Source organism: Mesoplodon bidens, assembly GCF_964165515.1.
Source record: "Mesoplodon bidens genome assembly, chromosome: 13".
In the NCBI taxonomy this organism is placed as follows: Eukaryota; Metazoa; Chordata; class Mammalia; order Artiodactyla; family Ziphiidae; genus Mesoplodon; species Mesoplodon bidens.
The window spans coordinates 44,284,239-44,304,503 of record NC_138169.1 but is presented as its reverse complement, the minus strand read 5'-3'; the positions used below and the strand labels follow the sequence as shown (position 1 = coordinate 44,304,503).

General features: G+C 41.5%; 1 protein-coding gene across 1 annotated transcript in view; it reads left to right on the top strand.

Moving 5' to 3' along the window:
* The window catches only part of CDH2 (cadherin 2), a 215,836-nt gene that overhangs the window by 178,368 nt on the left and 17,203 nt on the right, over window positions 1-20,265 (top strand). The window contains exons 12-14 of the mRNA XM_081252082.1: window positions 2,270-2,503; window positions 2,801-3,034; window positions 4,996-5,135. Of these exons, the coding sequence (XP_081108208.1) occupies window positions 2,270-2,503; window positions 2,801-3,034; window positions 4,996-5,135 (608 nt within the window). The remainder of the gene's footprint in view (window positions 1-2,269; window positions 2,504-2,800; window positions 3,035-4,995; window positions 5,136-20,265) is intronic.

Below are 20,265 nucleotides of genomic sequence, written 5' to 3'. Positions count from 1 at the left end.
GATGAAAATGACTCACGTTAAACTGGAGTCAGACTTGTTTCAGCTCTCAATATGACATGCTTTAAGAGTGAAGCTTTGAAGTTCCACCTGACCCCCAGGGTCCAGACTCCAGTTCTATCATTTTCTAACTGCAGGACTGGCAACAAGGTTTTAAATCTGTCCATTTCCTTCTTCTGTTAAATAGGGATCATGGTAGCAGTATATAACTCATAGTGTACAGGGGAAGATAACAAGGCTTGTCCATGTAAAGGTTTTAAAACAGTGCCTGGCACAAACTAAACACTCAAAAAAACATTTCTATATGTGTTAATAGTTTTAAAACTGAATCATGACCATCTTTTAAAATCATTTTAATGTTTGACTATGAACGTTAGCATCTAATAAAAATAGTAGGCTTTTCTATTTGGTGGCCGAGATACGCAGTTTGAAAAACGTCGCATATCAACATTTTTGATAAGAACAGTTTCAAAGAACCTTTCCAAATCCTATATAATAAGATTCAATGAGATCATTATCTGTCAGAAATCTACAAGGTGACAGGGCCAAAGCAATATTTCTTATCCTTTCTAATATGAGACCTACTGTTCAAATATTTAGAATTGAAACTTGGCAGGAACCCCTTCTGCCATTTCACATCAAAGCACAGCATTCGTGTCTGTTGTATATTGTCTCGCCGTATGTAAGTGGTAGCTTTCTCCACAGTGAAACTTAAAGTAATATATCTTGCACCATTATGTTGAGATTTAAAGAGCTATAAAATTATATGTATATATGTTGGTTGTGAGTTACAACCAGATTTTTTCATTCACCAAGGTGGATTGTTTTCTACTTGAAAGGGTGTTTGATACAAGAGAGAAGTGAGCAGTTAAATCTGTGTAGCTGTGATGCTTTGCAAATGCACTTGACTTTAAATCACAAAACTGGATTTAGAGCCCCAGTTCTGCTCCTTAATAATTGGACAAGCTGTTATAATCTCTGTGCCTTTGTTTCATTATTGATTGTTGTTTTTGCTGCTTGCTATTCTATGAAGTTGTTATGGCAGTCAAATAATATTAAATGTGATAATAAATGTGAAACTAACTCAAACTACAAAGAATCATAGTGGTTCTTGTGCTATTAGAATCTGGTGAACAGCCATCCTACCGCTCCACCTTAAACTCCCTGCTCTCAGAGCCACCCGTACTCCTTAGAGAGGTCCGTGGAGATTTCTCCTGGTCCCCTCCTGAGGAGTGTATGTGTGCACCTTCCTAGTTTCATGACCTTGGGCAGGTCACTTAAACCTCTGGGTTTCAATATTCAGCCTTATTTAGAAAATTCCTATATTTCTATTATATTAGATTTATATAATATAGATAAATTATATAATTAAATGTAATTGTCTTATATATTTAATATTATGTTTATATAATAATGTTTTCATTACATTTTATATATTTGTTATAGATTTATTTCTAAATATTTATAACACAGCAGAGTCCAAATCACCAGTCTAAATTTTCACAAGTGATAAGTACAGAGACCGCATTTTATAGTGGAATGAGAATGGATTTGGGGTCATGCAGACCAGTCTTTACTAGCAACCCTACCACTTCTAAGAGGGTGCGACCGTGACCAGTTTACAGAAACTTCGGTGCCTATCTGTTTAAACCTACTTCGTAGGATGACAATGAAATAACGTCTAGGGAGCAACCTAATACTTTCTCAAGGAGGTAGTTGGTTGATCAGTAAATACCATGTCTCTTCTCCATGGGCTCCTCCCCAGGATGAGGTCTGTGGGTCCATATCACTTCTCTGTAGACTGTTTCGATATTTCAGAGCAGTGTCTGAGCTTGAAAAGCATTCTCGGGTACTTTTGTGCACACGGCTTGGTTCTCCCTCAAAGAGTAGGGCCCAGGAGACCATGAGCCCAGGGTTCTGCTTCTCTTACATCCCCCGGTGCCTATAGGAGCGCGATGTGCACAGGGCCCAGGGTAAGGACGGCGAGGGCGCCGGATCACCCTTGGCCCCGCCAGGGGCGTGCGCATGCGCCTTGTTACCGCCCCCTCAGCGCCCGCAGCCCCAGCGGGGGCAGCACAGGGTCATCCTGAAAAAGAGGCATGAAGTGGCCTTGTACCAAAAACAGTCTGCCGAGAGATGCTGTGGCAACTACATTCTTCCAAGGTTACGCAGTGATAGGGGCAAGAAGGCTGGAAACTTAGTTTCACCGTAAGTGAGTCTCAAGGGAAAGAATTGTTCAGCATCGGTTTGTGGTTTTTTTCTCCCTTTTAAGGAATCCCTCCTATGAGTGGAACGGGAACACTGCAGATCTATTTACTTGATATTAATGACAATGCCCCTCAAGTGCTACCTCAAGAGGCAGAGACTTGCGAAACTCCGGACCCCAATTCAATTAACATCACAGCACTCGACTATGACATTGATCCAAACGCTGGACCATTTGCTTTTGATCTTCCTTTGTCTCCAGTGACTATTAAGAGAAATTGGACCATCACTCGGCTTAATGGTGAGAACAGGTTCATTATTTGAATATATGTGCAGTTGAGAGGCTTTGACCTGGCATGAAAAGTTAATTTTAAGTGCTTTATTATCTTCCCCTTAAATGTATTTTAAAAGCTAAAGTTTAAATAAGATATTAGGAGCCCTTAAAGACAAAAAAAAAAAAAAAAACTTTACAGTGCACGATAGTTGAAAACTGCTTTATATGTACCATTCAGGAGTAATACGTTCTGGAAAATGCCATGTGTTTTTGAATCGTATAATGTATGAACTATCAGACTGTATTTTTCCCTTTTTTGTATAGGTGATTTTGCTCAGCTCAATTTAAAGATCAAATTTCTTGAAGCCGGGATATATGAAGTTCCAATCATAATCACAGATTCGGGTAATCCTCCCAAGTCAAACATTTCCATCCTTCGCGTGAAGGTTTGCCAGTGTGACTCCAACGGGGACTGCACAGATGTGGATAGAATTGTGGGAGCAGGGCTGGGCACGGGCGCCATCATTGCAATCCTGCTTTGCATCATCATTCTGCTCAGTGAGTACTTTCCTCATCTCTTAGGTGTAATTCTTGTTGCTTCTAGGATGTTTAGCAAAGTAACTTTTTATTGTCGCCTTTCATCGTAATCTAACAACTCTCTTCCACCTCTGAGCATTTTCTTGCAGCCACGCCCACTTCAGAATGAGAGAAGCCCTGAGCATCCTTGCAAGCACTTACATGTTTGCAGCAAACCCAGCCAGCCCACCTCTTTCGTGCCCTGTTGCAGTTTTCTGATGCTGATTGCCTGGGGAGCTGTAGCAAACTCTTTTCATAGAAAAATATTAGACAGTGCTCAGTTGGAGCCCTTCTCTTAGGATTCGAGTCTGAATTCATGGCACGTAGTTGGTGATTTAGGAAAATAAGTATATTGCTTTCCTTTGCTTTCCTTCATGTAAAGTGCAGTCAGCAACCTGCTCCAGTCATGCAAGGATCAAGGTATTTGTTTTCGACGGGCTGCATAAAATAGTGAGAGATTGTACTTCATACAGCACATTGGATAATAGAAATGATTGCACAGCTCAATAAACTGTCTTTACAGCAAGTCTAGATTAAGGAATTGCTTCTTTTTAAAATACTTTGCAGTCTTTGGTTCAGTGGAATGCAGGGAATTAACCACTGGAAATTACTTTCGGAACCACTTGTAAGCATGCAGGTTAAAAGAATAAATTGCCTGGACCCTGTGTTGTATTGTTGAATAGCAGCAGGACTTAGTTTACTGTGCGATCAGGCTATGCACCAATCACTTTCTTGAAAATGTTGGCCATTTCTTTTATGTTTTCTCCATTTGCAAGTGTTCTAGTAATTTAGAATCCTGTCCCTTTTTTTTCTAAGCAATTACTGTAGAAGGCTAAGCATTTTTTACTTCCTATGTGGAGACTACTTTGACTATAATTTGAAACCTACATGCTATACTAATAATCCACTTGCTAGATTTAGCCCTGGAACAATGGCAAATGAGATCATGTATCTGGCTTTAAAAGGAGGATATTTACTTTTATGGCCAATAATAAAAATGTGCTCAAATAGAGTCATTAAATCTTTTGCTTCAGGATGTAAACTGATAGCCCCAGATTTTAGAAGGAATGTGCACTAGATGTACACTTAAGGATATGTTTCAGTTTCAACTAACATGGGGCATATACACCAACCTTATCAAGAAAGACTTAGAGCTGATGGATTGTGGCATGAAGAAGTGACTCAAGCCATTTTGAAGGAAAATGAATCAATGCTGATTTTAACATCAACGCACTGGAAAATTTATGATTCTAATCCTGGCACAGAAATGTAAAGCATGAACGCCTAATGTTATTTCAGTGCTCAAACTAATCCCCTGGCCTTCTTACCTGAAACATGCAGTTGAATAGGAAAGGGAAAAGCACAATAGTGCAGTAGTAAGACCCAGGCCCTTGGGAGTCAAAAATCCTCAAGATCAAGTCACTGATCCAGGTCTAGTGTACTACCAAAGGCATCTTGGCAAGCACGTCCTGTCCTTGACAAGTGCCCTTCTCTCTGATTTGGGGAGTAGAATGATGACGGATCAACTGGAATGAAACAGCAATTAAATAATGAGTGACTATTTCACTTACTGTTGTTTGCTGTTCTAAAATTTACAAGCCATTATATTAAGTGTATCTTATCCTCTGGCAAGACAAAGTAAAAGACAGAAATAGTTTTTGTCCCCACTTGTAGATGGTAAAACTGAGGACAGACGTCCACTCAGTGAGTTCACAGGGCACCAGTTTGCAGAACCCAGGTCCTCACACTCTAAACCTAACGCTCAGGGCCTCTGCTTTGTCTTGTCTCTGGTCATGTGAGGCCAGAAATAGGTAACAGAGTAGAAGATGCATTACAAGTTTTCCAGCCATATAAGTATAAATTTTTAATGTTGAAGACTGTGATTAGACAGGTCAAGTTTTTAAAATTACAATACTGTATGTCTTTACTCTCTTTCCGCCTAGTCCTCGTTCTGATGTTCGTGGTATGGATGAAACGTCGGGATAAGGAACGCCAGGCCAAGCAACTTTTAATTGATCCAGAAGACGATGTAAGAGATAATATTTTAAAATATGATGAAGAAGGTGGAGGAGAAGAAGACCAGGTGAGCCATGTTTTAAATCTTTAAATCTCTCAGTGAAATTCTATCATCTTAAACTTAAACTGATGGGGAAAATATTAATACATAGAGTAAAAGAATGGGATCAAGTTTCTTTTCCTTTATCACATTATCAAACACTTGGTGAATTCTTTCCAACCTGTGCTGCTTATTGATTTTTTTTTCCAAAGTGCCAAATGTCATTGTATTTATTTTGTGAGAAGATCATTAACATTGATTCAAGGACCCCAGGATTTACACCTAATACGAATTATATCCATACTGATAAAAATGTTTTTCTTGGGGCTTCCCCGGTGGCGCAGTGGTTGGGAGTCTGCCTACCGATGCAGGGGATGCGGGTTCGTGCCCCGGTCCGGGAGGACCCCACATGCCGCGGAGCGGCTGGGCCCGTGAGCCATGGCCGCTGAGCCTGCACGTCTGGAGCCTGTGCTCCGCAACGGGAGAGGCCACGGCAGTGGGAGGCCCGCGTACCGCAAAAAAAAAAAAAAAATGTTTTTCTTTACAGTTTTTCTTCATTGCATATCCAAAATAAAAGTAAAAGTAGTTTCTATGTTGGAATTTGGATTTTTATCAGTATGGCAGAAAAAGCACAGGCTATTCATTTCATAAACATTTACCAAGCACATTCAATAATCCAGGCACCATTTTAATCACTGGGGAAACAGAGGTGGGCAGAGCCAACAAAGATTTGCCCTCAAGAGTCTTACTTTTGTTTCTTTTTGGCCACTCCGCATACGGCTTGTGGGATCTTAGTTCCCCAACCAAGGACTGAACCCGGGCCCTGGCAGGGAGAGTGCAGAGTCCTAACCACTGGACCGCTAGGGAATTCCCAAGAGTCTTACATTCTTGAGAAATATTTGCAGATGGAGACAGTATCTAGTTCACCTCTGTACCCGTGATGTCTGTCATGGTGCCTGGCTTATAGTAGTTGCTTAATAAATGTTGAGCTCCTGACTGGTTATAGAATAACATGAGCTTCTGTGTGTACATAAGGAACTGCATCCCTGTTCAAGGATGGGAATGACCAGTAGGTCGAAAATGAAGGATTTTATCTGCTGGGAAGCAACATTTTAGATATCATTATAACTAACACTTTCAAGGTCTGTACTACATACCAGGCATTCTGCTAAGTACATTAAATGCTGTTACCTCTTAAATCTTTGAAAGCTGTGTACTGTATTGTGACTACCTCCACTTTTGTGTTAGCAAACAGATCCTAGGGATTGTTGGAGTCTATAAATTCACACAACTAGGAAGTGATAGAGGTAGGATTTGAATCCAGCTCTGTCTGATGATACAGCCTAAACTAACTATATAGTTATCAATATATAGTTCCTTTAGAAATTATCTGGAAGGTATGAGTATAATCCATGAGCAATCACTGTGAGAGGTATTTCTTAGATACATTGGATAGCTCTCCCTTCCATATACTAATGCAAGTGTTGGGGGTAGTAGTCAGGTAAAGAACCCAGAATCCTTGGGTCTTGGATCATTATCAGTAAATTGAAAATACTCTGTCTGCAGAGTATATACGTAGACATTAGTGATAGGACTGTTAACTTGAAAAATTAATTCAAGCAAATTTCTGAACATATGTTCTCTTTCTCTTCTTTACTCCTTTGAGGAAATAATATATCGCTCTTTGTTTTACAAAGCACATTCACACCCATTGTTGTGTTTCATCTTTGTGGCAGTCCATCAGAGTTTTCCATTTTCCATTTGAACAGGTTTTGTGATTTGCTCTCCAAGTCTGTAACTGGCAGAGTCAGAACTCAAGCCCGCATCTTCCGAATCCTGATTCCATGCTTGGTTTACAATACCTCAATTCTCTCATTTAGAAGAGATGTGTATTTTAAATCTGTTGAAAACTTGACTCATGTGTAAAGCTGTTTTGAATACTGACTAATTAAAGTGGCTCTATAAATATACCCCAGGGTTTCTTGCTTATAAATAATGTCTTTGGATATTAAAATTTATGTTTGGCTTAATCCCTCATTAATCTGTCCTTTCACTTTCCTGAGCTATGTTCAAGAAGAGCAAACGTTATACTGATCACATTATCTCATAAATCTTCTTCTTTCAGCATTTTATTTTTCATGTCATATGCATAATTTTCTAGGCATAAACCTAAACCCAACTCAGTGAAGCTTCGGTAAAAATAGTAACAACTAGAAGGATACCAGTCATGACCGGATGCTGCGTAGAATCAAGAACCAAGATATTTCACAGCATCCGAGGGTCTGGACCAGGGTACTTGATGTCAACTGATCTGGCTTTTTCTCCTCCCTTCCAATTCCTTTAAGAAATTATTTAATGAAATTTTATTGTTGTAGTTATTTTAGGAAAGACTTACTTCCATTACTGACTGTGTCCACTTAGATTGATGCTTGAGATCAAATGGTAAAACTTACCTATTGCAAGATTTATTAAAATTGTTATCATCAATCTTCAACCTCTTCTTTACCTGACCCAGGAAATTTTCTCTGCTCCCAGATCAACTCTTGGGCACGAATGTGTCGCTTCCTACCCACTTTCTTGATAGTCCAAAGACTCTTCTGGAACTTGCTCTGGATTGACCTCAGTGGCTCATTTCTTTATTGAAATAGTGCTGGTCTTCCTGTGGCGTCTTTCTGTTGCCTCTTGGTTCTTTGATGGCAGTTTAGTCTAGATCAAGAGCCTCCACCCATTCTCTGATCCTGTTACAATTCCCATTTGCAGTTCTCATTATAGAAAATTGTGACAAAATTAGATGACGGGTTTTTTATTCACTCTAACTTTTACCTCATAATAGCGGAATAAAATATGCAGTATAGGAAGCCTACACCGAAGGTTCTGTCTCCTCTGCCGCTAAAGTGGTTCATGAAATCCATTCACTTTCACCATCATCCAGGACACTGCCTTCACTTAGGTCAGAAACATCACTGACCTGCGGCAGCCTCCTCATGAGTGTCCGGTCTCTGGATGCACACCCCATCTGCTCTTTGGAAATTATCAAATCTAAACTCCCTCCTTAGTATGACAGATCTGTGGCCCTGCACCCACCCTTTGGTGGACCCCCACTTTGTACACTAGGTAAAGGCCTATGGGAAGGAGCTGGTGGTAGGTACAGGCTCCCCAAGGATGTGACTCCATCAAGCCTATATCCACTCATGGCCTCTAAAGTTTCCTTCAGAGTTAGGGTGATCTGTCCTTTTACCATTGAATGACTCTTCTCACTCTTCCTCCAAATAAGAACAGTTATGGGTCTTCTTTCTCCTAGAAAGGGCTTGCTGGTTTCTTTATTTTCATTCAGTTAGATCTCATTATGTTTTTAGCTATCTTATGTTCTCAGAAATCTGTGATTTAGTAACATAGCTGGCTTGTTCTTAGCATTAGAGTGTAAATGATAATCTCATGCTTTTCTCTATCCCAACCAGAAGCAGAAGGCTTCCTCCCTGTTTAAGAGTGTAATCATCACTCATGTCAACAAAGCGTGTTTCCATTACCCCCAGAAACTTACTGTGTACCCCCCTGTCAGGCAGTATGCCCTGTGTCAAAAGTAACTAGTATTTTTTATTTCTATCACCATAGATGGGCATTACCTGGTTTTCGATTTTATTATAAAAATGGATGTCATACAGTAGGTACTTTTCCTGCCTGGCTTCCTTTACTCAATATTTTATCTGGAAGATTCATCCATGCTACATTTAGAAGTAGTTCATTTCTTGTCATTGCCAAATACTGTTGTGTTGTGAGAATTGACCACATTTTATTTATCCATCCTACTACACTTGGCATTTGAGTTGATCCAGCTGAGTTATTATGAATAAAACTGCTATGAATGTTCTTATGCCTGTGTTTTGGCGCATTTCTGCTGGTATATGCTCAGGGATTGAATTTTTAGGTCCTAGAATATGCATATATGCGCAGCCCTCAGTACAATCCTGCCAGTTTTCCGATTGTACCAGTTCACACTCCCCCGGCCACAGCGGCATATGAGACTTCCAATTGCCCTACATCCTCACTAGCCCTTGGGTTTTTTCAGTCTTTCAAAATTTTAGCCACTCTGGTAGTATATGCCTCATTATGATTTAATTGGGATGTTCCTACTGACTTACTTGCCATTTTGATATCTTCTCTGTGAAGTGTCTGTTCAGCTTATTTGTTTACTTTTCTATTGGGTTGATTGTCTTTTTCTTATTGATTTGTAGGAGGGCCTTATATACTATGGATATCAGTTCTTTGTTGGATAAATGTATTATAAATACCTTCTATTCTGTAGCTTGCTTTTTTATTCTCTTAGTGGTACCTTATGATGAAAAGAAGTTTTTAATTTTAATGAAGTCTAATTTATCAGTTTTTTCCATTATGGTTAGTACATTTATACCTATTTAAGAAAACTTTGTCTCCCTGAGTTAATGAATGCCCCCCCCCAAAAAATCTTGCCTTCTTGAAGCTTTATGGTTTTACCTATTATATTAAGTCTGTGATCCATCTGTAATGGATTATTCATGTAGTATAAGTAAGCCAGAAGGAGAAAAACAAGTATTGTATATTAACGCATATTTGTGGAATCTAGAAAAATGGTACAGATGAACCTATTTGCAGGGCAGGAATAGAGAAGCATACGTAGAGAACGGACGTATGGACACAGAGGGGGAAGGGGGGGTGGGACAAATTGGGAGATTAGGTTTGACATAAATACACTACCATGTGTGAAATAGCTAGCTAGTGGGAACCTGCTGTATAGCACAGGGAGCTCAGCTCGGTGCTCTGTGACGACCTAGTTGGGTAGGATGGGGGTGGAGGGAGGTCCAAGAGGGAGGGGGTATAGATATACATATAGCTGTTTCACTTCATTGTACAGCAGAAACTAACACAGCATTATAAAGCAATTATACTCCAATAAAAAAAAAAAGATATAGATCAGGGGTCTTTTTTGTTTTCTTCCTAGCTGGCTATCCAGCACTGTTTACTAAAAAGATAACCCATCTCCACTGCATTGAAGGGGTTCGTTTGTCATAAAGCAGGTGGTTATATATGCGTGGACCTGTGGCATGGCTTCCAGGTGCTCTGTGCTGTACTAGTTGTCCTATTTGTCTATTCTTAGGCCAATACCATGCTGTTTTCATTACTAGAGCTTTCTAATATATCTCCCTATCTGTTAGGATATTTTCTCCAATAGAATTCATCAAGATTTCTATTTTAAAGTTTTGGATGGATTTTATCATTTACTTTTTTTTCCTTAAGAAAAAGAACACTTTATTTAATACTCTTACTTTCTAAGTGAATTTATGCCAAATGCTTCTCCATGTTCTAAACAAGATACCGTTGCTTTTTAATCTTAAAATCATAGCCGGTTCCTGAGAAGTTCAGTTTTGTGAAGTACACTGTATACTACTGTCCATAATTCACATGTGGCTCCCTGTTAGAAATTCTATTTCTTTGAAGCATGCATTAAGCCTTTTTGGCAACAGACTTTGGCTCATATTTTTTATTGTTTTTTTTTTAGAAGACATTATGTTTTTACAAGAGTGAGCCTCGGAAATGGAATTGGTGCCATGTTACATTCTAGACAAGTTTTGGTCGATTTTTATTACACGTAGCTGGTATTTTACAGAGCATGGGTGTTACCTCCAGATGTGGTTGGAGACTGTGCCATAGGAAGCAGACAGCTTGTCATGATCAGGCTGTGGTCTGCTGGACGTCTCCGCCAGACAGTCTTTCAGAATCATCAGCTTTCAAAGATGGGTAGATCTCGGTGGAGGCTTGTGGCTACAGGCAAAGGCAGGTCTGCAGCAGCTGTCGCCAGGAGGCTATGATGCCTAGCCTAAAGCTGGCTTAGCCAGAATTCTTATTCTTCCTGCCCAGAGGAAGTATCCTTCAGGAGCTCACTGATTAGAAAGAAAACAAAGCAAAACAGTCCTTTACAAGGGAGCCTTTATCTTCCCTGCTGTTGATTAGCATCTCTGTTTAAGTTCTGTGCCAAAACACAGGTTGCTAGTTTCTTTAACAAAATAGCTAAAAATATAGAGCCTAAGAAAAGAAAAACAAAACAAACAAACCAAAAAAAACACCTCCATATCTTTTCTCTTGTCTTGTGTACAGTAGACTTTTCTTGGTGTGTGTGGATATTCTGCTCTGGTTTCCATTGTCACGTGACTAGGTTGGGCCCGTCTTTGAAACTGGCATTAGATGTGTTCTGAACACAACCATTATTTCCTCACAGTGCTGTTGGCAGTTGGACAGACTCAGTATAATGCCCAGTCTCTTTTCAGAGGGTGAGGTCCCTTCTTTATCTGCTTCGCTGCCGTGATCAGGGGGTCTTTGGGTGGTTATCAAGTCACGTTTAATTATCCTCATTAGTAGATGTCCTTCAGTGCCCTTTTGGTCAGTGGAGCTGGTTGCAGACACTGTATCCCTTTTCAGGATCTTTGTATCTGGTTCCTTCCATATTAGCATCACTAATAAAATACGGGTGAATGTACAGTGTAACCACCTGGTAGTTCACTTCTCCTGGAACCGTCCCCTTTTAGCCCCAGGATGGGAAACAGAAACTGTTAGCTTCCTGCTCTTTAAAGCTTAGACTTAATTACGATTACTGTTACATTAAACAGACATATACTGAATGTATATTATGTTTATAATACTCACTAGTGCTGTCTTTAAACAACCTCTGCCTAAATCTCTTGACATTATACAGCTTCATTCTCCATAATAACAGCAGAAGCTATTGTTGTGGGGTGGGGTGTGTGTGGTAACCTATGTATTAGGCACTGTACTGAATACCTGTACTAAGTGCTTTATATCCATAATTTCATTTGACCCTCCCCCAGTCCAGCAAAGAAGGTCCCCACTGTTAGAAAGTAGTGAAGGTGGGGATTAAATCCCAGTAGGCCTGAGCCCAAAGAAGATGGTACCTTCCTTGGCAAAGCTCAAGCTCAGCCTGGCAGTGAAAACAGTGCCTTTCAGAATGTCATCTGAATTTATCAGAAGAAGGCTGTCCCCTCCTTGAAGTAGGCTCCAGGATCTAGAGTAGTTTTCTCTGCTCTTAAATTTTAACTTGGGAAGATTTTCCGTTCCCGAGGCCTTGGGCTGTTTGGGGGCTCTGGGTCTATGAAAGAAGGTGCTGCTATGCACGTTCCGAAGTTTCTCCAGTGAGAGTCAGTGGACGCTGGGAGCCTTAGGACCACAGCTGGTGGTTCAGGGGAACAAGGTTAGCAGTAAGGGAGCAGGCTTGGCATCTGCACAAGCAGAGTCAACTCATTTGAGATTAACGCTGACGCTGGTCAGAGCTGATCCTGACCAAAAGTGTGAAGAGCTGCGTGATGACGCCACATTGGTTTTCTCTGGGTCACTCTTGGATTCTCAGCCCTTGTTATCCACTGGGTACCACTCTGAATTCCCATACCTACTGCTGCTGTTGAGCATAGCCTCACAATTGGCTAATAAGCTGTTTGCTCTCAGTCTCTTGCCCCAAGGCCCAGCACCTCTTGGGCTCAGCAGGCTTCACATTCCAGGCCGATGGGGACTCTGGGAATGCCCAAATTTGGTTTCTGAAGTCTTAAGAGACATGCTCTGGGCTAGTTTCTTTTGCACTAGAGATGGTTCTGAGCTCTCTGAGTAGGTACCTGCTACCAGCCCTGATGGTTTGGGGCCATGTCAGAAAGCTGGATTCTGGATCAGTTGAAAGTCTCCTGTCCTCTCAAGAAATGGAAAGATGGCCTGCATTCTGACATGGCAGTGATTGTTGGAAACTAAACAGAGACTTCTTGAAGCAGCAAGTGCGTTCCAGTAATTGTTGGTTTCCTTTTTTCCATACCAGGCCAGCTTTATGGATTTATGTTATCAGCCTATCCTTTGTAGATACCCCTTTTTGCAGACTCTGATTCAATTATATAATAATTATTATGCTTTGGATGAACAAAAACAAATTCCTATGGGAAGGAGGAACTACAGTGCTTTGAAACCATAGGATAGTTTCCCGTAGTACTGGTTTTTTAAAAAGAGAAAGAAAGAAAGGGAATTAGCCACAAATATATTTAGGCAGATCTCTTAGTTAAAATAGGCTAGCTGCTATAACAAGCTCTAAGATTTCAGTGACCTAAGCCTCATTGAAGTTTATTTCTTGCTTACTTGGCCGTAATTGGGTTTCGAGTCATGGGAGTTTGGAATGGAGAGAGAAAGTTTGTGCCATTCCACGCGGTCACTAAGAGCGCCAGTGACTCCCCCATCTTCCACATGTGGCTTCCAAGGTCTTCATACATGTGTCATAGCCATACATACATGTGTCACTGGGTGACAGAAGGGCAGGAAGGATGATTTGTGGGAGATTTTCCTGGGCCAGGCCTGGAAAAGAGACACATCACTTCCACTCCTGCCTTGAGAAGAATAAATGGGTTTGGTGACCAGCTGGAAGACTCTAGCCACCCTGGTTAGGTACCTGAGTTTAGAGAATCTTCCTGAGGTTCTGTGAGAACATGCTTTCTCACAGTAACTACCCACAGCTAGATCAAGAGCATCAATCTGGGGCTTCCCTGGTGGCGCAGTGGTTGAGAGTCCGCCTGCCAATGCAGGGGACGCGGGTTCGTGCCCCGGTCCAGGAAGATCCCACATGCCACGGAGCGGCTGGGCCCGTGAGCCATGGCCGCTGGGTCTGCACGTCCGGAGCCTGTGCTCCGCAACGGGAGAGGCCACAACAGTGAGAGGCCCGCGCACCGCAAAAAAAAAAAGAGCATCGATCTGACCCATCCAGATGTGTCAGAAAGAAGTGGGTCCCTGGACACAGAGGAGACACAGGAGGTCCAGCAGGAAAATGGGACACTGTGTGTCAGGCTCACCCAAATCCAGGAAGAGCAGGTGTCCCCCACCTGGGGAGCACTGCCCCTGCGCCCCGGGGATACTAAAGTCTTCTTGATGGAGGCCCAGCACTTGCACGTGAAAGGAATCACATATTTAAGGATAAAGGGAGTCATGCCAGGAGCTCTTTTTAGTGGGCAGGGATTCCAAAACCCAAAAGATCCAGACGTGATTGCTGTACGAGTGTCAACTGGCTTTTTTTTTTTTTTCCAATGAAATTATGTCTTATGTGATCTCTAGAAATTAGTCTCAGTATTTCAGTAGATCAGATCCCCAGCATCTCTGTGACACAGAAAGCACATTTAACAGAGTTGAAGTGCCTGAGATGGGGAAAGAACCCACAGTTCCTGTGACTCAGGGTTTGGCTTTGAGAAAGGGGGACTCTGCGGGTTGATGACTCAGTTTTACCTCTCATTGATCCTCCCCCTTGCATTTTAAACTGCAGTAGAATTGAACTTCCTATACATCTAACCTGTCTCATGCTATTTCACACTTTTTTTTTAAATGTATTTATTTATGACTGTGTTGGGTCTTCGTTTCTGTGCGAGGGCTTTCTCTAGTTGTGGCAAGCGGGGGCCACTCCTCATCATGGTGCGCAAGCCTCTCACCATCGCGGCCTCTGTTGTTGCGGAGCACAGGCTCCAGATGTGCAGGCTCAGCAATTGTGGCTCACGGGCCCAGTTGCTCCGCGGCATGTGGGATCCTCCCAGACCAGGGCTCGAAACCGCGTCCCCTGCACTGGCAGGCAGACTCTCAACCACTGCGCCACCAGGGAAGCCCACGCTATTTCACACTTCTATGGCTTAGTCCACAGTCTTGCCCTACCTAACTCTATTCAGCCCCCAAGATTCCATCTCAATACATCTCTCAGGGTCGCAGGCTGAATCGAGTGTCTCTGCTGCGTGCTCCCGCAGCATATCCCGTGTCTGCCTCTATTTTGAGATCTTGTGTGCAGCCCTGGTCCTGACCTTAGAGGCCCTGAGAGCAGGAACTTGTCACATTCATTTTTTTATTCCAGTATCTAGGACAATTGACACCTCGCAGGCACTCATAGAATGTTTGTACATTGGGCCCTCTTCCAGAATCTCTTAGTTTGCAAGTCTTTCTACAGGGTTAATTGAACCATTACCGCCTGATAACTTCACTTTCATTTTTTGAAATCTATGATGGCTTCAGGAAATGATGATCAGATTCATAAATGCCAGTGTTTCATTACATACTTATCCTATGTCAGGCACTGGGCTCTGCTCTCAGTTCACGTGTCTTTTATAATCTTTTATAATCCCAACAACCCTATGCAGTAGATATTGCCATTAGTCCAGTTTTCAAACCCAGGTCCATGTGACTTGAGAGGCCCAGCTCTTATGCGCCGGGATGGAGGTCACATGAAAGACGTTTTATTTACTCTTGCTTGTCTATGGCAGGCAGGTGTTACTTGGTAGAAACAGTGAGGCTGGGCACTTACCCTCAGCTTATTAGATGACCACTGGTAATCTGGCTTTAGAACAGGCAAAGGGTAAGACCCAATTAATTCATTAAGCATGGCTTGCAAAATTGAGCACATTTTGACACTGACAAATGTAGAATCTGGAAAAGCAATTTGAGGAGCCAAGTTATTAAAAGACCTGAGATACAATCTGGGCAACAGGTACTAAAATCTAAAGTCCACGCTGGATACCTAGACAGAAGGATGAGGCACAGGTACAAGAAAGCACCTGGAGACCAAACCAGCCACTTCCCTGAGACCAGGGATCTCTGCTTGAGCCAAGACGGTCTTTAAAGATTACTCACCAATCTCAGGAACCAGCCCCAGTGTGGGCAACCAAGCCTGACCCTCTGACTCAAGCAGAGAATGAAACTGGTATATTTGATTCTTCGAAATAACTGCTTTACAAAATCATTCTGCTTTATAAACAAGCTAACAGATGGCTGACTCTGGACATAGCTGTGGAGACCACTTTCAACATTTTCATTGTTGGCCAAAGCACACTGTTTTAAATATGTTCCCAAGTTATTCATGCATTTATACCCACCTGCAAACTCCAGTATATATTAGCTATTGAAAGAGTGACACTGATTTCACAAGAGGAAAATTTCACCAGGAATTTGGGTTAGCACACTGCCATCCCTTTTTTCATGCTGTTTTCAAAAACCCTCATGGCCAGGTGACTCACTGGTAGGCTACAGACAACATATGGTCTGAACTGGTTGGTACCCATTACCTACTGGGCATTCAGTATTTTTAATGTGCAGTTGATTTGCACGTGACTTTTTTATTTACTATCCTGATCACTTCACGTAAATTAACACAATATTTTATGTAATTCATCTTAATGTTTATTCTTCCTGACTGATTTTAAGTTTATTACATTTAGTTTTAGAGGAATGGAAAGTTACCCAGCAATACAGAGATAAAGATTTGTATGCCAAGTATGTGTTACCAGGATGTAAAAAAAAAGCTAAGATACTAAGTGGTATATGCCAGACTTCTGCCAGTTGGCCAAATCTACCAGTTGCCTATTTTCATAAAGTTGTATTGGAACTTTATAAAAATTCCATTTTGTGTGGCCTTGCGCCATGTCCACAGCTTACGTATTGCCTATAGCTACTATTACACAGCAGCAGCAGAGTTGAGGTATTTTGACGGAGACTCGATGGCCCAAAAAGCCTGAAATATTTACTATTAGGTCTTACAGGAAAAGTTGATCCCTGCTATAGACTTCTTTCCATTAATGAAGTCTTCATTCACTCTTTTGTCCCAAGGTTGAATACTCTGAAGGTTAGCACAGGAAATTTATGTAATCTGCCCAAGGTCACCCAGATAGATAGGGTAGAGCCAGGATTTGAATCCAGATGCTCTGATTTCAGAATCCATTTTTTAAAATCACAACACTATACTCCCTTTTCTGTATTGATTTCATTTGTAGATTTATCTTAAAACAAAGACTATATCTCTTTAGGAAATTCCAAAACAACGTGACATAAATGAGTGAAGGATTTTGATGCCGTCACCATATTCCCAACCAAATACTGCCATTACTTTATTACCTATCTTTAGATTTCCTCCAAGATAGAAAAATAGGTCACGCTAAGATAGAATGACTTTGACCTTTTCAGAGTGGTGACATTTTTGTTTTACGTAAGGAGAAGTTGGGGCTTGGGGTGAGAATGTATTACTGAAGATGCATTCGGAAAGCTATACTTTTTGTCTCCCAAGACGGTGCTTGAAAGGGTTAAGAAAACATGTCCATGTTTATAGGGCTGTAACTGAATTACATAGAAAGAATGGGAAATTACAAACATTAGGATAAAAAATAAATCTCACATTTTGAGAGGAGCATCATTTTCTGAAGCCCCTGTTACTCTGCTAGAAATGATTTGTGTATCCATATCCTTATTTCTTTCAGCAGCACCTCTTTCACAGCTCCTTACACCTTCATTTTCCATATTTTTGTAATAGTTTTATCTATTATGTTAAATTTATATTAGCTTTAAATGTGTCCTTTTTTTTTTCTTTTTTTTTTTTTTTGCGGTACATGGGCCTCTCACTGTTGTGGCCTCTCCCGTTGCGGAGCACAGGCTCCGGACGCGCAGGCTCAGCGGCCATGGCTCACGGGCCTAGCCACTCCACGGCATATGGGATCCTCCCGGACCGGGGAACGAACCCATGTCCCCTACATCAGCAGGCAGACTCTCAACCACTGCGCCACCAGGGAAGCCCTAAATGTGTCCTTTTAAAAGACACTAGACTAAAAGCTCTATGAGGTCAGTAACCAAGTCTGTGGCCCAAGAGACTCTTCAGAAAGTCTTTGTTGAATCAAATTGAATTGCACTGTATTTGCTGCATTTGTTTCCAAAAGAACGTGCCATAATTTTACAATGGGAAATAAGTTGTGATAAAATTTCAACAGTGCCAGTTTCTGAAGCAGAACCACAATTTTGCACCAAAGAATGTGCTCATTCTCGAAAACAATTTTAAAAGAAGCTGTGACGGGGCAGCATGAACGGTAAACCACGGAAGCAGAAGCAGTGAATGTGTTTAATCGAGACTCACCTCCCTCCCACTGTGGGGAGTGGTAAAGCGGCTCTCCAGTGAGATGAAAACGTGGATGAAAACAGAGAATGGGGGACCTTCATCTATATATTAAGTCTCCAAGTTATTTTATTTCTATTAGGCTTATGATTTAAACCAGAAAAGCTGTTAGCAAATCTTTTGTTTTGGGGGCTTTTGTAATCCCTAGAATCAACCTCGTTTTCTACATCAGTTCCCCTGTGTAAATAGTTACCATCATAACTATACCTCACTGGGGAAGAAAATCCGGTTGTAATGTAATTTACATAAAGCTTGCAAGTGTATTCAACTTACCCATCAGCAGCTGTGTAGTAATGTGTTGACACCTCGTCGCTATTTTATTCAATTATTTTAATGCCAGGAGCTATATAGGGTGAGGTAAAAATGTTTTCCTTTTCCATCTTCCATTCCTTTTTGTGTCTGACTGAAGGGTTTCTTACCTGTGCCACAGGCAAGAAAAAGAAAAAAGTATCGGGTACCTTTTTTTTTCCCCTTGAGAATTTTGTCCACTTACTTTCATGTTAGTATTTTTATTTCTCTCACTCAGTCTTGAAACATTAAAAATATTTACCTTATCTATATGGGAATTTGAAAGTTACTTGCCTTTGCTACTATAAAAGGAACATTTTCCACTTGCACCAACCAGCCAAACTTGCTCTTGTGTTCCATCCCTGGTTCTCACTGGTGGAGGCTGAGAAAGGACCAGGAACTTTGAGAGCCCTCCCCCTCCCTCACGTGACAGACTGTTGTTGGACCCAAGTGAAGACTCCCTTCTGACTAAAAGGCAGTGAGGCTTTAACCAGCTGTGCACAGACCGGAGTCCTGGATTCCAGTGCCTAGTTAGCATAACCACCTTGAACTTCCCTTCTGGCTCCTAAAGCCCCTCATTTTCCCCCCTTCAGCAAATTCTGTCCCTTTCTTCACTGGCCCAGGCAACAAGGTACAGCCTTTTTTTTTTTTAAGTATAGTTGATTTACAGTGTTGTGTTTAATTTCTCCTGTACAGCAAAGTGACTCAGGTATACAAATATATATTGTTTTCCATATTCTTTTCCATGATGGTTTATCACAGGATATTGAATGTAGTTCCCTGTGCTATATAGTGGGACCTTGTTGTTTTTCCGTCTTATATGTAAGTTTGCATCTGCTAATCCCAAACTCCCAGTCCTTCCCTCCCTCACCCCGCCCCGCCCTTGACAACCACAGGTCTGATCTCTATATATGAAGATGCAGCTTTTTTTAGTTGTTATTTTGCTTGCCTGGTGGTCTCTGTTTGCTCCTTCCACACTGTTTAACTGAGTCCATGATCTTGGGCAAATCATTAACCTCTCCGAGTTACGGGAATCAGTGGGATAGAACAACACTCTCTTGGCAGGATTTTGCTTGGAGCGTCTGAGATATCACATAAGGAGGCACCTAAGGTACCTCCTGACAGATTATGGGCACCAGGTAAAGGTTGGTTTCCTTCTTTCACACCCTCAGAGCTAAAAATGGCATCAGGCACCCAGTAAGCTCTCTTTAGATACTCATGATACGGTAAATGAATATTTTCATCGCTCTCTAAAACAGACGTAATTAGGGCTTCCCTGGTGGCGCAGTGGTTGAGAGTCTGCCTGCTGATGCAGGGGACACAGGTTCGTGCCCTGGTCTGGGAAGATCCCACATGCCGCGGAGCGGCTGGGCCCGTGAGCCATGGCCGCTGAGCCTGCGCGTCCGGAGCCTGTGCCCCGCAATGGGAGAGGCCGCAACAGTGAGAGACCCGCGTACCGCAAAAATACATAAATAAAAATAAATAAAAAACAGACATAATTGCACGATTCTGTAGATTCTACCAGCCACAGAGCTTTCGGAAATTTTTGCCTGGGAATCTAGAATTTCACTTTATACTGAAGCAGCATTTTATTTTATTTAAACGTAACCAAATGCCTTCAGGTCGATTCGTGGTATCATTTTCTGAACCAATTATAAATCATTGCAAGTCGGGGAATTTAATAAGAAAAGGCAGAACCAGAGTTAAAGCTGCTGACTAACTCTTACTAACTCTCCCAAAATTGTGTCACCTTTAAGACATTTTAAATCATAGACCCAAAAAGAAGTGTTTTCAGTTACTTGCAATGTTAATATTTAAAAACCCTAATTCTGTGCCTGCTTCTCATGATCACTGCCAAATAACACATATTCCAAACGTTAGTTAAAATAAGATTTT